Source organism: Papio anubis, chromosome 3, assembly GCF_008728515.1.
Source record: "Papio anubis isolate 15944 chromosome 3, Panubis1.0, whole genome shotgun sequence".
Lineage (NCBI taxonomy): Eukaryota > Metazoa > Chordata > Mammalia > Primates > Cercopithecidae > Papio > Papio anubis.
The window spans coordinates 16,330,567-16,350,698 of NC_044978.1; the positions used below are offsets into that span (position 1 = coordinate 16,330,567).

The window sequence follows — 20,132 nt, forward strand, 5'->3', positions numbered from 1 at the left end:
TTAACCTGATCTGTCAGGTTGTAAACAAATTTGATTTAAAGGCATCTTTGCTTCTAACAGGCAATTCTATAGTAGCATATACTGCCAAGAAGGATATATGTTGCTGGGGTAATTTTTGTAATTAAAAAAGTATAAACTTAAAAAATTGGTATACATAGGCTAACAGGTAAAAGTAAACCTTTGTTTCCTTCCGACAGATACATAAGCTCTGAGTATTCTAAGCATGTGTAACAGAATGCTAAGCAACACTGAAGCACTTACTCAACTAATAACTGTGGTGTATAATACTTTAGGCATTAAGTGTGTCTTGTAAATAGTAAAATCAAGTAATTCTTTCAAATGTGCAGTGTTTAGATTTGAAATGATTACAAGCACCAAAAAAAACTCATGAATTAAAATACAATATTTTATTTTTTGTCACCTAAAAAACAAGCAACCCAGAACTAAGATATACATAAGTTTCTCAAATTTACCCTAATAAAATTTTGAATATTTATACAATTTCTACAGAAACATACAGTGTATCAAAATCTGCATAAATCAAATTTATAAAATGTGTAGAAATGCATAGTGATATTATCAACTTACAAAGCAAGGAAATGGGAATTATTTCCAAAGCAGCCTACAGTAGAAAATAGTCATTATGGCAGCAGCTTCTGATGTTTTTGTTTGGTAAGTTTTCTGATTTCAATATATAGAATCGTATTCATAGAGTATCTTCTTTTAACGAATTGCACAAAGTACCCATTTAAAATTTACATGCACAGTTCATTGCCACCTTTCTTAGGCCTATGCATAGTTAATAAGGTTATAATCTACTCAACATGGAAAATGGAGCCTATTTGCAAACACACAAGTAATAAGTACCAATTCTCTCTTAAAGTTTTTTTTTATAGTTGATTTATTTTGCAATTATAAATGTTAAACATCCCTAGAGATGAAAGTTAAAATGGCTGATCACAGATCAGTAGCAAAATACAAATTGACAATTCAAAATTATAAATAAAACTGTTGAGGATGTTTAACTTTGACTCTCCAAATTTAAGAGCTAAGCTTGGAAGAAACAAATTCATAGGTTATATTTCCCTCTTAAATTAAAAAACAAACTTCCTCTGGCAGTAGTTTGTGAATTCCTTTCATTGTAATGATACTGTGATTACAGGATCAAAAATGCTTAACTTACTTGCCATTCTGCTCACATCATCACAGTTTTTTTTTTTGTTTTTTTTTTTTAAAGCACTCAATGTAGGCATTTTAATCTTTTGGGTAACAACAGAGTTATCTTTTGAGAAATTAAAATTGAATTGACCATTTGCAATATTTGGTTTTCGTAAAAGGGACTGTCTTAGTAAATATTTAAATCCAAATAAATCTTCTGTTCACTGGAAAAACATTAATAAAAATACACTTCCTAAAAAGAAATTAAGAAACACTAGAGAACACCTAATCTAACAGAAAGTAGTTCACATTTGTTAATAAACTGTATTTTTAAATAGTCCTTTGTTTTTAAATTTTAAAAACATGCAGATAATGTCATTTGGATGAAAATATAAATGAAACATCAATTCACTCTTGGCTTCACAGGTTGCACAGCTTAGGTTATAATGCACACAAGTTTTATAAGGCCTAATCTAACAAGGGCTTGGAAAGTCTTACCTCAGTCAGAATGAACCTTTGACGTGTTTATAGCGGTGTTTTGTTGTTGTTGTCACCCTCCCTTTCAAGGGATAACAATAACAACTGATAATAGTTCTCTATAGTGACAGGTATTAGAGAAAAGTAAATCCCAAATGTCAGTGGACAATTTTTCTCTAGTTGGAAGACTCCTTTGCAATCCTAGAAGTAGGTATGGACAGAGGGCACTGGGAATGCCAGTAGGTAAGGGAGTGAATACTACACAACTTCCAACCCTATGGGACAGCCTTGGGATGTTCCATATTGTCATTTCTTTTTCAAGCCATACAACATTCAACTTTATAGCAAATGGCAGCACATAAATTCATTTCTGAGTAGTAAAAGTATTCCCCATACAGGTGACAAGTCCATCATTACCATTCTATAAATTTCATCACAAGCTCTTGAAATATATACTGAGAAATGAAAGAGGCACTAAATGTGTTGAAATTCACCTTTCAAAAAAGCAGCATGACTGTGAAGGAAGGCCACCTTGGCTAATAACCTGTGGCAGTGCTTCAAAAAGATGTAAAATTAAATAAAGACACAACAGGTTGATAATCACCAAGTTATATATGAAAGTCTGGCTACTCCAACCTTTTTTCAAGTGTGTTAAAAGTAAAAATCAAACTGCCTTTCAGACCCCTGAGTGTAATCCCAAAGAAGACAACATGCTTTAACTCTGTCTAATAAAACAGAGCTAAAGGCACAAATTACCAACATCATCTTAAAACAAAACAAAAAGATGTAAACATCTACAAAGTTTAAGGTAAAAGCAGTCTTGTAAACAGTAACTGCAGATGATAATGTTATTGTAAAATCACAGTTTATCAATGTCCTTCAAACTGATCAGGAGGTTCCAGGTTTGGAGCTGTACAGAGTTAATAACAATAGTTGCAGCAGGTTTCAGGCGGTTTTCAGTCCTGTATAAATTTACTTGTCAGTAGGTAGGTTATTTGTTTCTTTTATTCTCTCTAAACACTATGGATGTTATTCATTTCCCATTTTTGAGTTGTTTTACTGGAGTCACAATTGGAGATGAATACTTGATGCAGGACCTCTGAGCGATCTAAGCACTTTCCTGAAGGAATATGAGTAAATTTGTGCAGGTTCTGGAAAACACAGTAAGAAAAAAGTTTCAAATTTGGACTCTTGATAGCACTGACATCAGAAATCATCACTTGGCTTTCATAAGGAAACAGTTTAAGCAAATGGACAAGCTTATCAACCACACCTCAGACTTTGGATTTCTCTTGATTGTCAGTTTTGCAAGTCCTAAGATCTTTCATTGTTAAGTCACAATATACTGCTGGTATCTCACATTCAATGTGTACAAACCTAAATTCATTATCTGCCCCTCCAAATCTATGTCTCTTGTTTCTATCCTGGCTAATGACAATCCCAGCTTTCTAGTCCTTAGGAAATACTGCACTTTCCCTCATTCATTCACATTACACCAGTCACTAAGGATGGATATGTGCAATGTCTCTGGTTTATATTCCTTCCCATCGCCACTGCAGATGCCCTGGTTTGGCCCTCACCATATGTTGTAGGTTTCTTCAATATAGCTCAGAGCTTCTCAAAGTCTGGTCCTCAGACTATCCAGGATTGGGTCTGTAAGGCCAAAACTATTTTCATAATAATACAAAGACTCCATTGCCTTTTCACTTTAGCGACATTTATACTGATGGTGCGAAAGCAATGGTGAGTAAAACTGATGGTGCCTTAGCATGAATCAAACTATGCTAGTACCCGTAGTTGTACTGTTCATTGCCACACACAGTTAAAAAGTAAATGCCGGTTTCACTTAAGGATGTCACTGATGAAGCAGTAAAACATTAATTTTATTCAATCTTGACCCCTGATATACTTAAAAAAAATTCTATGAGATGAAGTGGGAAGTACGTATCAAGTACTTCCATATAATGAGGTACAATGCTGAAGGATACCAGTCTACATTGCAAGTAAGTTTTAAGAAACTACTACTTATTAAGTTGTGGTGTGCAATAAAAAAAATAGCCACAATTATATGAAAGGCTATTAAATTACTCCCTCTCTTTACGAACTGTATGCTTGTGTGGGGCTAGGTTTTCCTCATATATTGAATGAAAGCAACATATCAGATCAGACCGAATGAAGCAGGAGTATGAGAATCCGAATCCAGCTGTCTTCTTCTATTAAACCATACATTAAAGGGATTTGCAAAAATACAGAATTTCATTCTTCTCACTATTTTTTGTGGGTAAACAGTTATTTTTCACTAAAAATGTCATTTAAATTAGTGTTTAGTAGGTATATTATTGTTACTTTTAGATGAATTAATATATAAAAATTTTACAAATTTCTCAGACAATTTCCAATTCTGGAAATATTGTTAGTGATAACGTACATAAACAAAAGCAATTTGGGGGTGGGGGAGTTCAATAATTTTTAAGAGTGTAAAGGGAATCCAGAAGACAAAGTTTGAGAACTGCTGCTCAAGCTGATCTTGTTGCTTCATCAGTCCATACCTTACATTTCCAGATTATTTTCCTGAAAGTAGCCATTGTTTCCCATCACTACCTTTCTCAAAGAAGGTCAGTCCCTCTCCAAAACTTAAAATATGAAGTTCGGTACTCTTTCCTCCAAGCACAATTTAGGAATACCAAATGAAATGCAATTCTTTGAATTTTCTACATGTTTTCATGCCACGTCTTTGCTCATCCAGTCTTTCTTATTTACTTTCCATGGAAAGCCTTTTTACACTTCAGGACTTGTGCAATGACACTTCCTCTATGAAACTCCTCAGCAGTAATTCCTCCCATGAATCACTCTTTTCTGTCCTATGGCATTTTGCTTATCTCTATTTTTTGCATTTCTTTCTTCTCTGCCATTATATAATAGTGTGCTTTAGCTACATTTTTGAACTCCCCTACAGTCTAACACATCATTGGTCCCCAAGTGAATATTTAGTAATATCTAACACACAAATGTATATTCAGTGCTGTGTCCTTTAAAATACCTAAAACATGTTATGTGTCATTTTTTGGTCAATTCCTTCTTGATGTAGTTTCTGGTGTGTTAGCCTTCTTTTACTATTTTGCTAATATTGTTCTCATTGACCCCTACTATTTATTGCTATTATATTTCATTTTTCTTTGTGAAAATAAATGCTCCAGTCTTTAAGGTTTATGCTATTCTTCTCCTTCCTAACTTGTTGTAAGAAACAAAATCATCAGGTGATACATGCTTATCACTTCCTGTAAATGACAATAACAGGGAATGTTAAGCTAAGTCATATCATTATTACATAGCAAACAAGTGCTTGCTTGCATGACAGATGGGATATGATAACAAATACTGGGTGAGTAAATAAAATGGAAGGTTGACAGATTTTTTAGTGTGAGGCAGCTTTCCCCACTTTTTGTTTCATAATAAATTGGTTTATGTTAGCCAAATCTAGAATTTGAAAACTATACATAAATCTATTAATATGTTGTAATCCTCAACCTGCCACAGAGCTTTAAATACTCACAGCTGAAACAAAGCTGCCCCAGCAGTGTCACGTGAATAACTAAATTTGACCATTAAAGCAAGCAACTAGCTACATTTATCCCACTGTATTTAGCACACAACAATGATAAAAATGAAAGCCTAGATTTTAAGTTTTCTTTGTTTGTCTCTATCTCCACCTGCTGGACAATATCAAATATTAACCAAATTTTTTAATAGTATAAACATATTTTACTTTAATGAATGATTCACTTAAATTTCAAAAATCAGATTTTGATGTGAGCAATGGTGATGACTGCCTCATAGAACACTGACTTTCTTGTATTACTAAAATTAGCAGTGCTCGTCATAGACATCATCGTGGCCTCATTACATGACAATATTGTACGAGAGAACAAAAGTGATGCCTCATTATAGAACAATGAGTCATCCAGTGCTCAGGAAAACCTATGCAAGTGACTAAATGAGAGGAAAATGCAAGTGAATTTGAATGCAGGTTTTAAGATTTATTTATTGAAATTCCACATGCTAGATGTTATTGAAAATGAAATAGCATATAATATTTCAGAAGTTAAAATGCAGAATACCTTGAAGTACTGCCATTCCTTAAATTCATTTAGATTACAATGTGTAATCATAACTTTTGATCCATCAGCCCCCTTTGTCAAACACTGGTCATACTGCATGAGTTGATTTGCTTCGTTGATTCTGAAAAGCTGTAAAAGGAAAAGACAGAAATAAGTAACAGAGGCATCTTCCCTGCTGATGTACATTTGAAAAGAAAGAAACTTAACTCCTATCATTAAATTGAATGACTAACTTGTTTTTCCATAATTTTCCTGTTTAGAACTGTAAGTCCACAGACAAATTATATTTATTTTGATGTTAATAAAGAGCCTTATTAACACTGAAATCATTAAGTTCTGTAGTCTCTAAGATACCAAATGGGTCACTAACACCAATTTATTAAGTACCAACAATGTGAGAAAATGAAAAGGCAAAAACATACCCACATAAGTAAGAGAATATATGAGTGAAATACACATTACTGGCAGTAACACTCTATTGGCAAAAAGATGAGGATTAGTGAACAATATTTGCAAAAAATTGTTAGGGAGCTAGGCTTCCATAGTTATGGCAGTGACATATACTCCCACAGGAATATATTTTACTCTCTTATATTAGACATTAATTCTAGATCCTGACTGCTTACGTGAAAACCAATACTGCCATTATTCCCATCATCTAAGTGAATGTTTTAACACTGTCAATTTTTTTACAGAATGTTTTACTTTATCAAAACAAACAAAATTACCAAATTGAAAACCAAAGTACAAAGATCATTCTGTGATCAATAAACCTGATGGCCCTCAATGCGGAACAATTTAAACACAAAGTAAGGTGGTTTACCTGATTCCCTCCCATCCTGTGGCAGGGTCCTAGTTCAACAAAGCCTCCATTTGTTTTTCCCATGCTATCAATGCAGTAAGCAGTTTCAAAGCCTCTGATCTAAGAAAATGAACAAAGATGCAAAAAGCAGGCAAGAGTTTAGTTTTTAATGAACTCTGGCATCAGAATTTAACATTTCATGGTAAATTTACAGTTTACAGGGAAAATCTGGGTATGCATAGTGACAGGTTATTACTGTATTGTCAATCTTTACATAGTTTTGAAATCATTTACGGTCTTGAAGTCAACACTGGAACGGGTTCTTTCTCTAAGAGCAAAGGACTATAAATTTCCATAAAATACCATAGAGAAAAAAAACAGTTACCATTAAATACAATTTCAGAATCACAGTAATTTATGTGAATGAGAAGCAAATAGAGCAAACCACAGTGGTAACAGACACTGGCCCTAGATATCGAGAAGAGACTGGATTTGGAAGCTGTGCAGCACTTTTGGTAGCTGCCTCGAGGGGCCTAGGGTGCACAGGTCATGCATGGCACAGGCTTGGGCAGTGAGGCTTTTCTCTATCAACATAGATGAAAAGCAAACACAGGTTTCCATCTTTGGAATGTACATTTTGTATGAAAATAACTATTTTTGGAAAAACCATGTATTTCTCTGAATTATAAATCACTACAGTATTTGGATAAAATGTTTTATTCTTGCATTCAGTCAGCAAATACTGACTGTGCACCTATGATGATAAGAGGTTTTGAGGATACGAAGAGGAGCAAGTCATGGTCCTCACCGCCTATAGACAGACAGAGGGGTAGTGGCCAGTTAGGACAGAGGCATGAATGTGCAGAGGAAGAGCTGCTCACCCTGCCTGGAGGAGCTCCAAAGACTGCCCCAAGAGACACCTTTAAAACAGGTAGGGGTTTACCCTGGAATGTTAAGGAACTGCCGAGAAATGAAGTATAAAGTGCAGATGTTAGAATGGGAAGAGGTTAAACTGAAGATATACTTGGGAGTGAGATAGTAAAAGGACAGAAAATTCCATTCATTCATTCATGTATTTATTCAATCACCAAATATTGAGTACCTGATGTGTGCCAGGCATGTTGTAGGCTCTGAAACACTAGTGAACAAAATGAAGACCCCCTACCTCAGTAATGGGCATGCCGCAGTGAATGTGGGCCCCTGCCTCCATTCACTCTGGGAATGTAAGGGAAAAAAGACAGAATATAAGTTAAAAAACATAGTAGACAATTTGTCTGTTGTGGCGAAAGGTGGTAAGTGTGGTAAAAAAAAGGACAAGAAGAGGAAGTTAGGGTGGGCGCTAGGGCGTTGGGAAGTAACAAGAGGGACCTCACTGAGAAGTGGTAGGTCAGCAGACTTGAAGGAGATGTGAGAGCTGGCCATGCGTGCAGGTATCTGCAGGGAAGCATTCCAGGGAGAGGGAACAGCACGGGCAGGCACATGCCTGGAGGGAGTCTGAGGACCAGTACGGATGTGGGGCTGGAGTGGAGTGGGGAGAGCAGTAGCAGGTCAGGCGAGAGAGGAATGGGGACAGATGTGGATCTTGGAGACCACCAGAAAGGACTCTGTCTTCACTTTGAGGTGAAGGTGCAGGGTTTGTAGCAGAGGAGGGACATGACTTGCCTTCGTTTCAAAACAGTCACTCTGACTGCTGTATTTGAAATAGGCTGTAGGAGAGCCAACAAGTTAGTCTCAGTGAGAGATGATGGTGGCTTACACCAGGCAAGAAGGGACAGATTCTGGAACTAGATATGAAGTGCGAGACAAACAACACAGGATTCATGGAAGACTCCAAAGTTTTGAAATCAGCAAAGATGAGTTGTGGGGAGGAGATGGGAAGTTCAATTTTGGCTATGTCGAGTGTGACATGCCTGTCAGACAATCAAGTGCCAGTTAAGCATGCAGTTGGATAAACTTGTCTGGGCCCTCAGAGAGATTTGTGTGTTGAAGGGTTTATGGTCTAGTTGGGAGTTAAACATAATCTGCTGTAATACGACAGGTAAAATAAGAGTATCGGGAAAAAGTATATTAAAGCAAGAAGTACAGAGAGAGCAACATGAGTGTCCTCTGTTGGTTTTTCCTTCTATTCCTGAACTTTCTGAGGGATAGGTCTAGTCTTCTCTTGTCTATCTGTATTTTCTCCCTCAGTGACCTCATTCAGTCCCATGAAATGACCTACCTGCTGATGGCCCCAAATGCACATCTCCAGAGTGGCCTCTTTTCTGGACTTTGGCATTGTGCAACCTACAATCTATGATCAGTAGGCCTTAATGGCTCCACCTGGGCACCTAGCAGGTACTTCACATGCCCAGAACACCAACAGAAGCCTTGCCCCCTCCATTCACTCCCCTACTGTCTTCCAATCTCAGCAGTCACCTAATCAGCTACTCAAAAAAAGAAGAAAAAAAAAACAACCACCACCACCTCGATGTCATTCTGGCCCTTATCCCTTCACACACCAACCCATAAGGGATCCGCCTCCAGATGAACTATGCTTCCGCAGTTGGTCTGCTTCTCTTCATCTCCACTCTCTGATTGGCTGACTCTTTATCATTCGGATCTGAGAACGAATGTCACCTCCTCTGAGAGGCTTTCCTTATCCTGTCCTTAAGTCCTCTTGACAGTATTATGTGTCATTATCATTTATCACCATCTGTCATTATCATTTTTGTTTTCTCAGACTTTTTTGGTCTCTCTCCCCAGGTAGCATGCCAGTTCCCTGAGAAAAAGGACTTTGCTTCTCTTGTTTTCTATCTACAAGAGTGACTGGCATATAGTAGGCCCTCAAACAATATTTGCTGAACATAATTAAGCAGAGGATGTAGACTTGAACGTTCATGGAAGGTTTAGTGTACCTGTGAGGAATACAGTGGGGCTGAGGGGTGCAATCAGAAGTGAGTCTGAAGACAAGTTTGAATAAACAAAGAAATGACAATGTCTGATTGCCAAAATGCTTTTGTCTGATTTTAATTATTTTTAATTCATTTGAAAAGCATTGTTGGAGTGTCTATTGTATATGGTTCCCTGCGTCAGTCCACCTGGACACAGTGGTGATCAAGGTCCTGAAGTACTCGGACTGGTTGGGAGATGGTTGCTTTTGGGTGTTGTGAGAACCCCTGGAAAGAGCACAGAACTGCATCTTTTTGATGAAGTGGGGAATAGTAAGAAGGGCTTTTCAGTATTGGTGATCTCTAAGTTGAGAGCAGTAGGATAAACTGAAATTAGTTAAGGAAGGGAGTTGGAGTAAGGGGCATGGAGGCACCAGGAGCTGGAGTGAAGAGTCGACGTGTTGCAGGCTAGGGGGCCAATGTGCAAAGGCTGCCAGGAGACAGTATGGTGGCTAGCGGGTCTAGCAGCTGTAGCTGTTTAGTGGAAAGGTGGTAAATGCTATCAGACAGTTTTTACGCCAACTTTTTCCCAAGAATACTTCTCTCTTACTCACATATTTCCACCTCTCTCTGCCTTCTCCCAAACTCAGTCTACAAACACATACACTTTGAGATGTGACTACTTACTTCTCCCCAGTCAACATTTTTGGGTGGCAAAGGGTAGTGTGAGGTGATATCATAAGCTATTTCTTCCATGAACCACTTAAAACTTTTGCAGTTGTGATCTTCTCGAAATTTTTTCAGCTCCGATATATCCCCATATGGTAATGCCTGTGATTCAGGACGACTAGCATAGAAGTAGTCTTTATATTCATCCCACCAAACCTCCACAACTCTAACATAATTCTGTAAAAAAAGAAAAAAATATATATATATATTTATAAAAATACAAATGTCATATCATAAACAGCCTATATTAGACACATGAAATATGGCTTACATATAGCAAATTCATTTCAATAGGACCTGGCATTTAATTAAACAACAAATGCAAGTTAATGACTCTAATATGTCATCTGACAAGGATTAAAATGTCATGTATATTTAAGTAAAAAGTGTTGTACAAAACCTGATATCCCTGAGCTGGAAGATCATATATGCTGAGATAATGTATTCTAATCTGCTAACGGGAGAAGAAATTGAATCACAGAGTTTATGAGAGCCTGGCTGGACACTGATACTTCTTTCCCTATAATAACCTTTTTTTTGTGATGGGGTCTTGCTCTGTCATTCAGGCTAGGGTGCAGTGGTGCAATCTCGGCTCGTTGCAGCTTCACCTTCCTGGGTTCAAGTGATCCTCTCATCTCAGCTTCCCGAGTAGCTAGGACTACAGGTACATGCCACCATACCTGGCTAATTTTTGTTATTTTTTTGTTTAGATGGAGTCTCATTCTGTTGCCTGGGCTGGTCTCAAACTCCTGGCCTCAAGAGATCCTCCCACTTCAGCCTCCCAAAATGTTGGAATTACAAGTATGAGCCACTGTGCCTGGCCTACAATCTCTATTAGAATCATTCTGTTGGTAAATGTAGGGAAAAAAATTCTCATTTCAGAAACCATCATGAGAAACAAAAGCTCTGTTTAATAAAACACATTTTTGCAGGTGATTTTATTGATCCTGTTATAACTATAATAGAACCATGTCACTATAACCCCAAATGGATTGGGTATTTTCCCCAGTTGGTTAATTTTTTAAATTTAAAAAATACATTTTTTTGAGATGGAGTCTCACTCTGTCACCAAGGATGGAGTGCAGTGGCGCAATCTCGGCTCACTGCAACCTCCGCCTCCAGGGTTCAAGCGATTCTCCTGCCTCAGCCTCCTGAGCAGCTGGTATTACAGGTGCCCGCCACCACACCTGGCTAATTTCTGTACTTTTAGTAGGGATGGGGTTTCACCATGTTGGCCAGACTGGTCTTGAACTCTTGATCTCAAGCGATCTGCCTGCCTCGGTCTCCCAAAGTGCTGATAATACAGGCATGAGCCACTGCACCCGACCCCAGTTGGTTCACTTTAAGAAAAAGCAGCTATAGAGCAATAAAATATGTTGACATTGTGATAACTGATAAATACCTAGCTTTTAAGGCTTTAATTGATGAATGAATGCTTGCATGAATATATGTGACCAAATTGGTACACACTTGCAGTGATTTGCATGTGGTTTGTCTTTGCCAAAATTCATGTCAGAATTTGATGCCCAATGTGGCAATGCTAGGAGGCAGGGCCTACTGGGAGGAGTTTGGGTTGTTAATACATTAATGGCCTCCTATGGAGGTGAGGGGGTGAGTTCTTGCTCTCACAGAAGTGTATTCGTTCCCACAAGAGCAGATTGTTAAAGAGTCTGGCTTCCTTGGTCTCTCTCTTGCTTCCTGTCTCGCCATGTGACGATCTCTTTGCACATGTGCATCCCCCTTCTGCTTCCCATCATGAGTTGAAGCAGCATGAGACCCTCACCAGATGCAGCTGCCCAAGCCTGAATTTTCCAACCACCAGAATCGTGAACAAATAAACCTCTTTTCTTGATAAATTACCCAGCTTCGGGTGTTCTGTTGTAGCAACACTAAATGAACTAAAACAATACTCAATCCCTTGATCTTCTACATCATGCGTCAGCAAATATTCTCTGTAAAGGACCAGACAGTAAGTATCTTGGGCTTTTTGGGCTATACAGTCTCTGTGGCAACTATTCGACTCTGCTATTGTAGTGAGAACCATAGACAATACACAAACAAATGAGTGTGGCTATCTTCTGATACAACTTGGTTTACTAAAACGGGTTGGATTAGGCCTGTCAGCCATAGTGGCTGACCCATGTTTTACATTCAAAAAAGAAATACCTAGTGTTCAGATTAAATGTTTTCTAGGCAACAAGATAACTATCGAAGGGTGAACATGCCCCTAAATGCATTGTTGTTGCAAAAGTCCATGGGTTTAAAAAAGGCTGTTATAAGCAGCAAGATAAAAGAACATACAATATTGCCACTTGACATGGTTTGGATCTGTGTCCCTACCAAATTTCATGAGCAATTATAATCCCCAATGTTGGAGATGGGGCCTGGTGGATGGTGACTTGTTCATGGGGGTGGATCCTTCATGAATGATTTAGCACCAGCCCACCCTCCACCCCCACACCCATACCGTCCTTGTGATTGTGAGTTCTCGTGACAACTGGTTGGTGAAAAGTGTAGCATCTTCCCGCTTCTCTCTCTTGCTCCTGCTCCCACCATGTGAGATGCCTCGTTCCCTCTTTGCCTTCCACTATAATTGGAAGCTTCCTGAGCTTTCTTAGAAGCAGAAGCTGCCAAGCTTCCTGTACAGCCTGCAGAACTGTGTGTCAATTAAACCTCTTTTCTTTATAAATTACCTAGTCTCAGGTATATCTTTATAGCAGTGTGAGAACAGACTAATATACCACTAAACATTCTGAATCTTTGCAAATCCATATGAAATTAGACACAGTACATGTACTCTAGACATGAACAAACCTGAAGAGTTATGTATACACGTGTAAAATTATGGCAACAAAAAGAAGGAGCAATTAGTTTTCTGGGATGGACAGGGCCAGAGTGGCACTGTGTTGTCCCGTTTCGAAGGAGTGGTTAATTAAGTGGGAATGGTATCCAGGGCAAAGAGAAAAGCAAATGCAGTATGATAAATCATGGTGTATTGCAGTATAGCAAGTAGTTTACAAAAACTGGAATGCAGCATTCACTGAGAGAAAACTTGCTTCAGTTTCTTCACTTTAAGATGAGGATATAGGCCAGGCGTGGTGGCTCACCCCTGTCATCCCAGCACTTCGGGAGGCCGAGGCGGGCGGAGGCCAAGGCGGGCAGAGTTCGAGACCAGCCTGGCCAACATGGTGAAACCCTGTCTCTACTAAAACTACAAAAATTAGCCAGGTGTGGTGGTGCGTGCCTATAATCCCAGCTACTTGGAAGGCTGAGGCAGGAGAATTGTTTGAATCCGGGAGGCAGAGGTTGCAGCGAGCTGAGACCCTACCATTGCACTCCAGCCTGGGCAACAAGAGTGAAAATCCGTCTCAAAAAAAAAAAAAAAAAAAATTAGATGAGGATATAGTTCTTACCTCACAGTGTGTTGTGAAAATAAGAAGTTAATCTATATAAAGGATTTAGATTTATGCCTGGTACACTGTAAGCACTTAATAAATGTTAGCTATTATTAATATTATGATTCTTTTTAAGAGAACTTTGAATTTTACCCTTGAGATGACAACCATAAAAAAGTTTTAAGCAGGTAAGTGACATCAGATTTAATTTTCAGGTGAATGACACCGGTGGTGAGTGGAGGGTGGGCTGAAGGGGGTTGAACCTGATGGCAAAGAGCCAAGTACGAGGCTATTTACTATTCATGGGAGAGATTTGAGGAGCTGCACTAAGTATAGAAAGGGAGGGATTGAAGAGCTACGTGTGAGGCAGAATCACCAGGGCTTGGTAAGGGGGACGGACAGGGAACAACTGTACATGCCCCCTGAGATTCATTCACAGGCAAATAGAGAACACAGTGGAAGGAATCACTTTTGAAGAAAAGTTAAAGGTCAGTTTTGACTTCTGTTGAGTGGAAGATCTAAAGTACATCAAAGAGGATAATTCTAGAAGGTTTGAGACTCAGAGGAGACAAATGAGCTGGAGAAACAGACCTGGCCACTGGCCCCCTGATGGCTCAAGTAGATGCTGTCAAAACTGGAGAAAAGAAAGTGCCTGGCACATGCTGGGTACTCACTAAGTGTACGCTAAATTCACCCTTATTGGGTAGTTTGTATGGTATATATAGTTAATTTTTAGAGTGGATAAATATCCACCTGTCAGCTTTTTTCGTCTTTCAGAACAGACTTTTTTGAGTCAATTTGGCTTTTCATCAATTCTTCGTGATTGTGAGTCCAACTCCAAGGGGAGTTTCCTGCAATGTCAGTCATGCCTGGTGTTAGTTTGGTGCTATTTTTGTTTTATCACAGACATTTAAATCTCATCCCCTGTTGTAGCTGGGGCTTCATTTGGCCCATGAGAAGGATGTTCTGGTTCTGAAAGCTTAGCTCTCTGCTTATTACCTATTCCCCTTTTATGAACTGTCCCAAGTTATGTCTACAGTCAACAATAAACTTGACTTGGTTAAGCGTTCCAGAAAATGAGGGGCATCAGAGTTGCATGCCTCTTAGAATTTATGAAAGCAGCCCAACCAAATAAATGTCAAAGTTGTTTTGCCAGGGATAGAGGTCTTTGTCCTCCAAGCAGTGGGACATCTGGATTTCTGCATGAAGCTTCCTTGGTTTGTTTCATATAAATGCCACCCCTAAGTGTCACTAGTCTGGGATGAAATGTCAAAGAACAGGGAGACCCGAACATGGCTGGATAATCACCAGATCATCATTCACCACTACACTACTTCTAAATCTGTCCTCCCCAGCTAGAAACTGTCATTCTCTTGGAATACGGTGACTATGATATATCTCATTTTAGGAAGCCAAAAGAGAACTTATACTGCATGGAATGGTGAGAATCAATAGAAGGAACGAGAACTATGATTTATTTCCTAATAAATGTGTGACTGGGAAAGAAGCCTGGGAGGATGCTCATCCCACTAAAACAGTCCTGTTCAGTTTAAGTTAAATACATTTTATTTATTCAAACATTTTTTAACATTTCCAAAATGTTTTAAAAACCAATGTTTTGTTTTTCTGCAGGTTCATGAGTTTTGGTAAAATATAGATTATCAATCCTAGTTCTACATTTACGGCATAGGAGATAAATTTTTATTAAATAATCATAGCAAAATATTTATCGCAGTAGAACAATTTGGATGTCACAATGAAAAGAGTCAGTGGAATTTTCCTCTATTTTTTTTTTTTTTTTTTTTTTTTGAGACGGAGTCTCCCTCTGTTGCCCAGGCTGGAGTGCAGCAGCGAGATCTTGGCTCACTGCAACCTCTGCCTCCCAAGTTCAAGTGATTCTCCTGCCTCAGCCTCCCAAGTAGCTGGGATTACAGGCACCCACCACCACACCCAGCTAATTTTTGTATTTTTAGTAGAGACAGGGTTTCACCATGTTGGTCAGGCTGGTCTCGAACTGCTGACCTCGTGATCCGCCCACCTCAGCCTCCCAAAGTGCTGGGATTACAGGCGTGAGCCACTGCGCCTGGCCAATTTTCCTCTATTTTTTATGATAGAGATGGAGAATTTGGAGGCAGAATGCAATAGGACAAAGGATATTCACATTAACTTTTCAATCTTTGAGGGACAAGAGATATTAATCTCTTGTAAGCATTGTTCAAAAATTTGATTTTGCTTACTATGCAAACTCCTAACATGATTATCTAAATTAAAAAAAAAAAAACCACATTTTACTCATGTGTCAATAACAGAAGCTAGTATTTTTCCCTTCAACTATTTCTCTACACTTTTTAGAATTTATTTGAAATGTATTCGTGGAGAACATTCAATATAGGAATCTTAATCAGAATGGGATATAATGGGAGGTGAGGTCACCAAGATGGCAAAGTAGGAGACACCAGCCTTTATTCACCCCCAACTAAAAAACAAATACAGACAGCTATTCACAAACCCAAAGAGCCCAGAGAACTCCAGGGCCCATTGAAGAATCTGCAGCAACACAATGGAGCAAAAGAAACTAAGAATATCTACATAGGACAGGATCACCTGTGAGGTCTACATACCTGAGGCACAAGGAGGTAGCTAGGAGAAAAGAAGAAAGGCAGATGCTATTGGTATTGGCCATGCGGCAGGAACTACCATAGTTTCCAGAGGTCTGCTCTGTAGAGGACACTGGCATCACTGGCCACTGAGGTAAACAACAGCCCTTTTGCTGGGGAACCCCAGAGAGGGAGATGCTTCTGAACACTCACCACCATCCAAGAAGCAGCTACTCTTGAATTACTTTGGGAAAAGCTCTGCCAACTCTCCCATGCCCCAGTGAGCCCTGATCCTGAAGCCACAGCTGCTCTGCTAGTGTCCACACTGCAGCCCCGGGCTCTGTGGCTGCACTGGGCCTACCTCTGACATTGGAACCATTGCTATAGTGAGCTAGTTCATGCTCCAGGCCCCAGAGCCACGCCTTTATTATGCATGCCCCATCTCCAGGTCCTGGATCAGCTGCAACAGAGAGCTAGAACCCACCCCAACTCAGGAGCTGCTCTAACTCTATGCATGTTTCTGCTCCTTTTCTTGGCTCTAAAAGCTACTTCACAAGCATCTGGTACCTCATATTCTGTTATCAATACAGTAGTGAAGTATCTTTGCTTTAAGCCCTGGGGTTTTTAAACTGCCCCAGATTCTGCAGCCATAGTCTTTCCACTCCTGCTTGTGCTTCAGTCCTCAGCTCCACAGCCACTCTACAAGTGCCACTGCTGCTGCAAGTAAGCCTATGAGTCAGAACCAGTGCCAAGATGCATTCAACTTCTGCAATGAGAGAAAAATCAGGATGACCTTGGCAGCCATACCCAAAGACCCCAACATGCCTCACTGCCACTGTACGTATCTACAGCATTAGCCACTGAGGAGCACTGGAATCTTTGCCAACACTGCCCTTGGTGGGCTGATCTGCACAGGGAATACATAGCTGGTATCCTTAGTAGTCCCAGAACTGCTATACCCCACCCAGCAAGAACCCTCACATCCTCCTTCCCCCACAGACGAAAGTCTTTCCACATTGAAACCAGCCTATAAAGTCCGCAAGAGGTGACTGGTCCACAAAATGCACAGGCATTAATGTAAGTCAACAAGAAACATGAAAAATGAAGAGGACATAATACCACGAGAATACCAGTAGCAGACCTGGATAAATAATTCTGCATAATTGTTTTACAGAAGCTCAGTTAACTTAAATCAAACACAGAGAAGTAATTAAAAGATCATTTATAATGATCAAGTGGGATTTATCCCTGGGATGCAAGGATGATTCAACATACACAAATCAGTAAATGTAATACTCCACATTAACAGAATGAAGGACAAAAACCATATAATCATCTCAAAAAAGGCATTTGACAAAATTCAATGTAAAAAGCTTCAACAAATTAGGTACATGAGGATTGTACCTCAACACAATAAAGGCCATATACGACAAGTTCATAGCTAACATTATACTCAATGATGAAAAGTTGAAAGCTCTTCCTCTACAATTAAGAACAAGACAAGGATGCCCGCTCTCCCCACTTCTATTCAACATACTACTGGAAGTTTTACCCGGAGCAATTAGGCCAAAGAAAGAAAAGACATCCAAATCAGAAAAGAAGTAAACTGTCTCTGCAGATGACATAATCTTATATATTCAAAACCTTAATGCTCACTATTTAAGGTAAATGTTTATCTTTTTACCTAATATACAGCTAATAATTTAATATTTTGTTTTCTACATATATCTTAGAGTTTTTCATGAAATAACGTTCCCATTTAAGATATAATTTCAGTGCCTTAAACATTCAGGTCCCAAATGTAAAAACAATTTATCAATTAAATAATAAACTGTCAAATAAAAAAAAAAAACCTAAGGAGACTCTACCAAAAGCTGTTAGAACTAATAAACAAATCTAATAAAGTTGCAGGAAAATCAACATAGAAAAATCAGTAGTGCTTCTATATGCTAACAGTGGTCTATCTGTAAAACAAACTAAGAAAACAATCCCATTTACAATAGCTAAGCAAAACAATAGAATATTCAGGAGGTGAAAAATCTACGTGCTGAAAACTATAAAACACTGATGAAATAAGTTGAAGAATACACAAATTAAATGGAAAGATACCCTGTGATCATGGATTGAAAGAACTAATGTTATTAAAATATCCATATTATAAAAGCAATCTACAGATTCAATATAATCTCTATCTAAATTCCAACGACATTTTTCCCAGAAATAAAAAAATCCATCCTAAAATTCATCTGGATCCACAAAAGACGTTGAATAGCTAAAGCAATCTTGAGCAAAAAGAACAAAGCTGGAGGCATCACACTACCTGATTTCAGAATCTACTACAAAGCTATAGTAATCAAAACAGTATGGTACTCACCTAAAAACAGACACATAGACCAAAAGAACAGAACAGAGAGGCCAGAAATAATCCATGCATTTATGGTCAATTGATTTTCAAGGTAGATGCTGAGAACACATTAGGGAAAACACAATCTCTTCAATAAGTGGTGCTTGGAAAACTAGATATCCATATGCAAAAGAATGAAACTAGACCTTCATCTCAAACCATACGTAAAAATCAACTCAAAATGGATTAAAAACTTACATGCAGACCTAAAACTGTAAAACTTCTAAAAGAAAAGAGAAAAACTCCATGACATTGGTTTTGGATGTAACAACCTCCAAAGAACAGGAAAAAATAAACACGGACAAATGGAATTTTATCAAACTAAGAAGCTTCTGTAAGCAAAGGAAACAATTAACAAAGTAAAGAGTCAATCTATGGAATGGGAGACTACATCTGTGAACCATACATCTGGTAAGGGGCTAATATCCATAATATACAAGGAACTCAAACAAATCAGTAGTAAGGAAACAATCTGATTAAATTGGGCAAAGGACCCAAATAGACATTTCTCAAAAGAAGACATACAAATAGCCAACAGGTATATGAAGAAATGCTCAACATCATTAATTATCAGAGAAATGCAAATTAAACCACAAGATAGCCCTCCCACCTATTGGTGGGAATGCAAAATGGTGCAGCCACTATGGAAAAACAGTACAGAGGTTCCTCAGAATATTAAAAATAGAACTATTATCTGATCTAGCAATCTCATTACTAGGTACATATCCAAAGGACATAAAATCTGTATATCGAAGAGGTATCTACACTCCTGTTCATTGCAGCAGTATTCACGATAGCCAAGAGATGAAATCAAGCTAAGTGTCCATCAACAGATGAACGGGTAAAGAAAATATGGTATATATACATGATGGTATTAATACTATGCACCCTTAAAAAATCCTTAAAAAATAAAAAAATCCTGTCACTTGCAACAACATGAATATTATGTTAAATGAAATAAGCCAGGCACATAAGACAAACACAGCATGATATTACTTACATGTGGAGTGTAAACAAGTAAACAGAGAGTAAAATGGTGGTTACCAGAAAGTGAGGATTGGGGGGAGTGGGCTGATTTTGGTCAAAGGACACAAAATTTCTGTTAGGAAGAATAGTTTCAAGTGATCTATTATACAACATGGTGACTACAATTTATAATATATTACATATATGAAAATTGCTGAAAACAAATTTTAAGTGTTCTCACCACAAAAACAAGTAAGTGACATAATACATGTCTAAATAGCTAGATTTAGCCATCCCACAATGCATACACATATTAAAACATCATATTGTACAAGATACACACAATATTTACTTGTCAATTAAAAAAATAGGGTGCAATCTTTTTTTTTTTTTTTAAAGAGATGGGGTCTCATTCTGTCATCCAGGGTGGAGTGCAGTGGTGCAATCATAGTTCACTGCAGCCTTGAACTCCTGGGCTCAAGGAATCCTCCTGCTTCCGCTGAATAATCTTAAAGAACAATAAGGTATTTCATGAATAAGTCTAGCTAAGTTCAAGGTGAGAATCAACATGACTGCTGAAGAGATTTACCCCACTCAATAAGCTGACAATTGTTAAGTA

General features: G+C 38.4%; 1 protein-coding gene across 10 annotated transcripts in view; it reads right to left on the reverse strand.

The window, feature by feature from the left end:
• Positions 1-388: 388 nt before the first annotated feature.
• GALNT7 (polypeptide N-acetylgalactosaminyltransferase 7) overlaps positions 389-20,132 on the reverse strand; it is a 151,730-nt gene continuing 131,986 nt past the window's right edge. For all 10 annotated transcript variants that reach the window (XM_003899365.5, XM_009207873.4, XM_031664169.1 and 7 more), the window contains 4 exons: positions 10,110-10,328; positions 6,577-6,675; positions 5,754-5,882; positions 389-2,786 (listed from right to left, as the gene is read on the reverse strand). In XM_003899365.5, the coding sequence (XP_003899414.1) occupies positions 2,649-2,786; positions 5,754-5,882; positions 6,577-6,675; positions 10,110-10,328 (585 nt within the window). In that variant the 3' untranslated portion in view covers positions 389-2,648. The remainder of the gene's footprint in view (positions 2,787-5,753; positions 5,883-6,576; positions 6,676-10,109; positions 10,329-20,132) is intronic.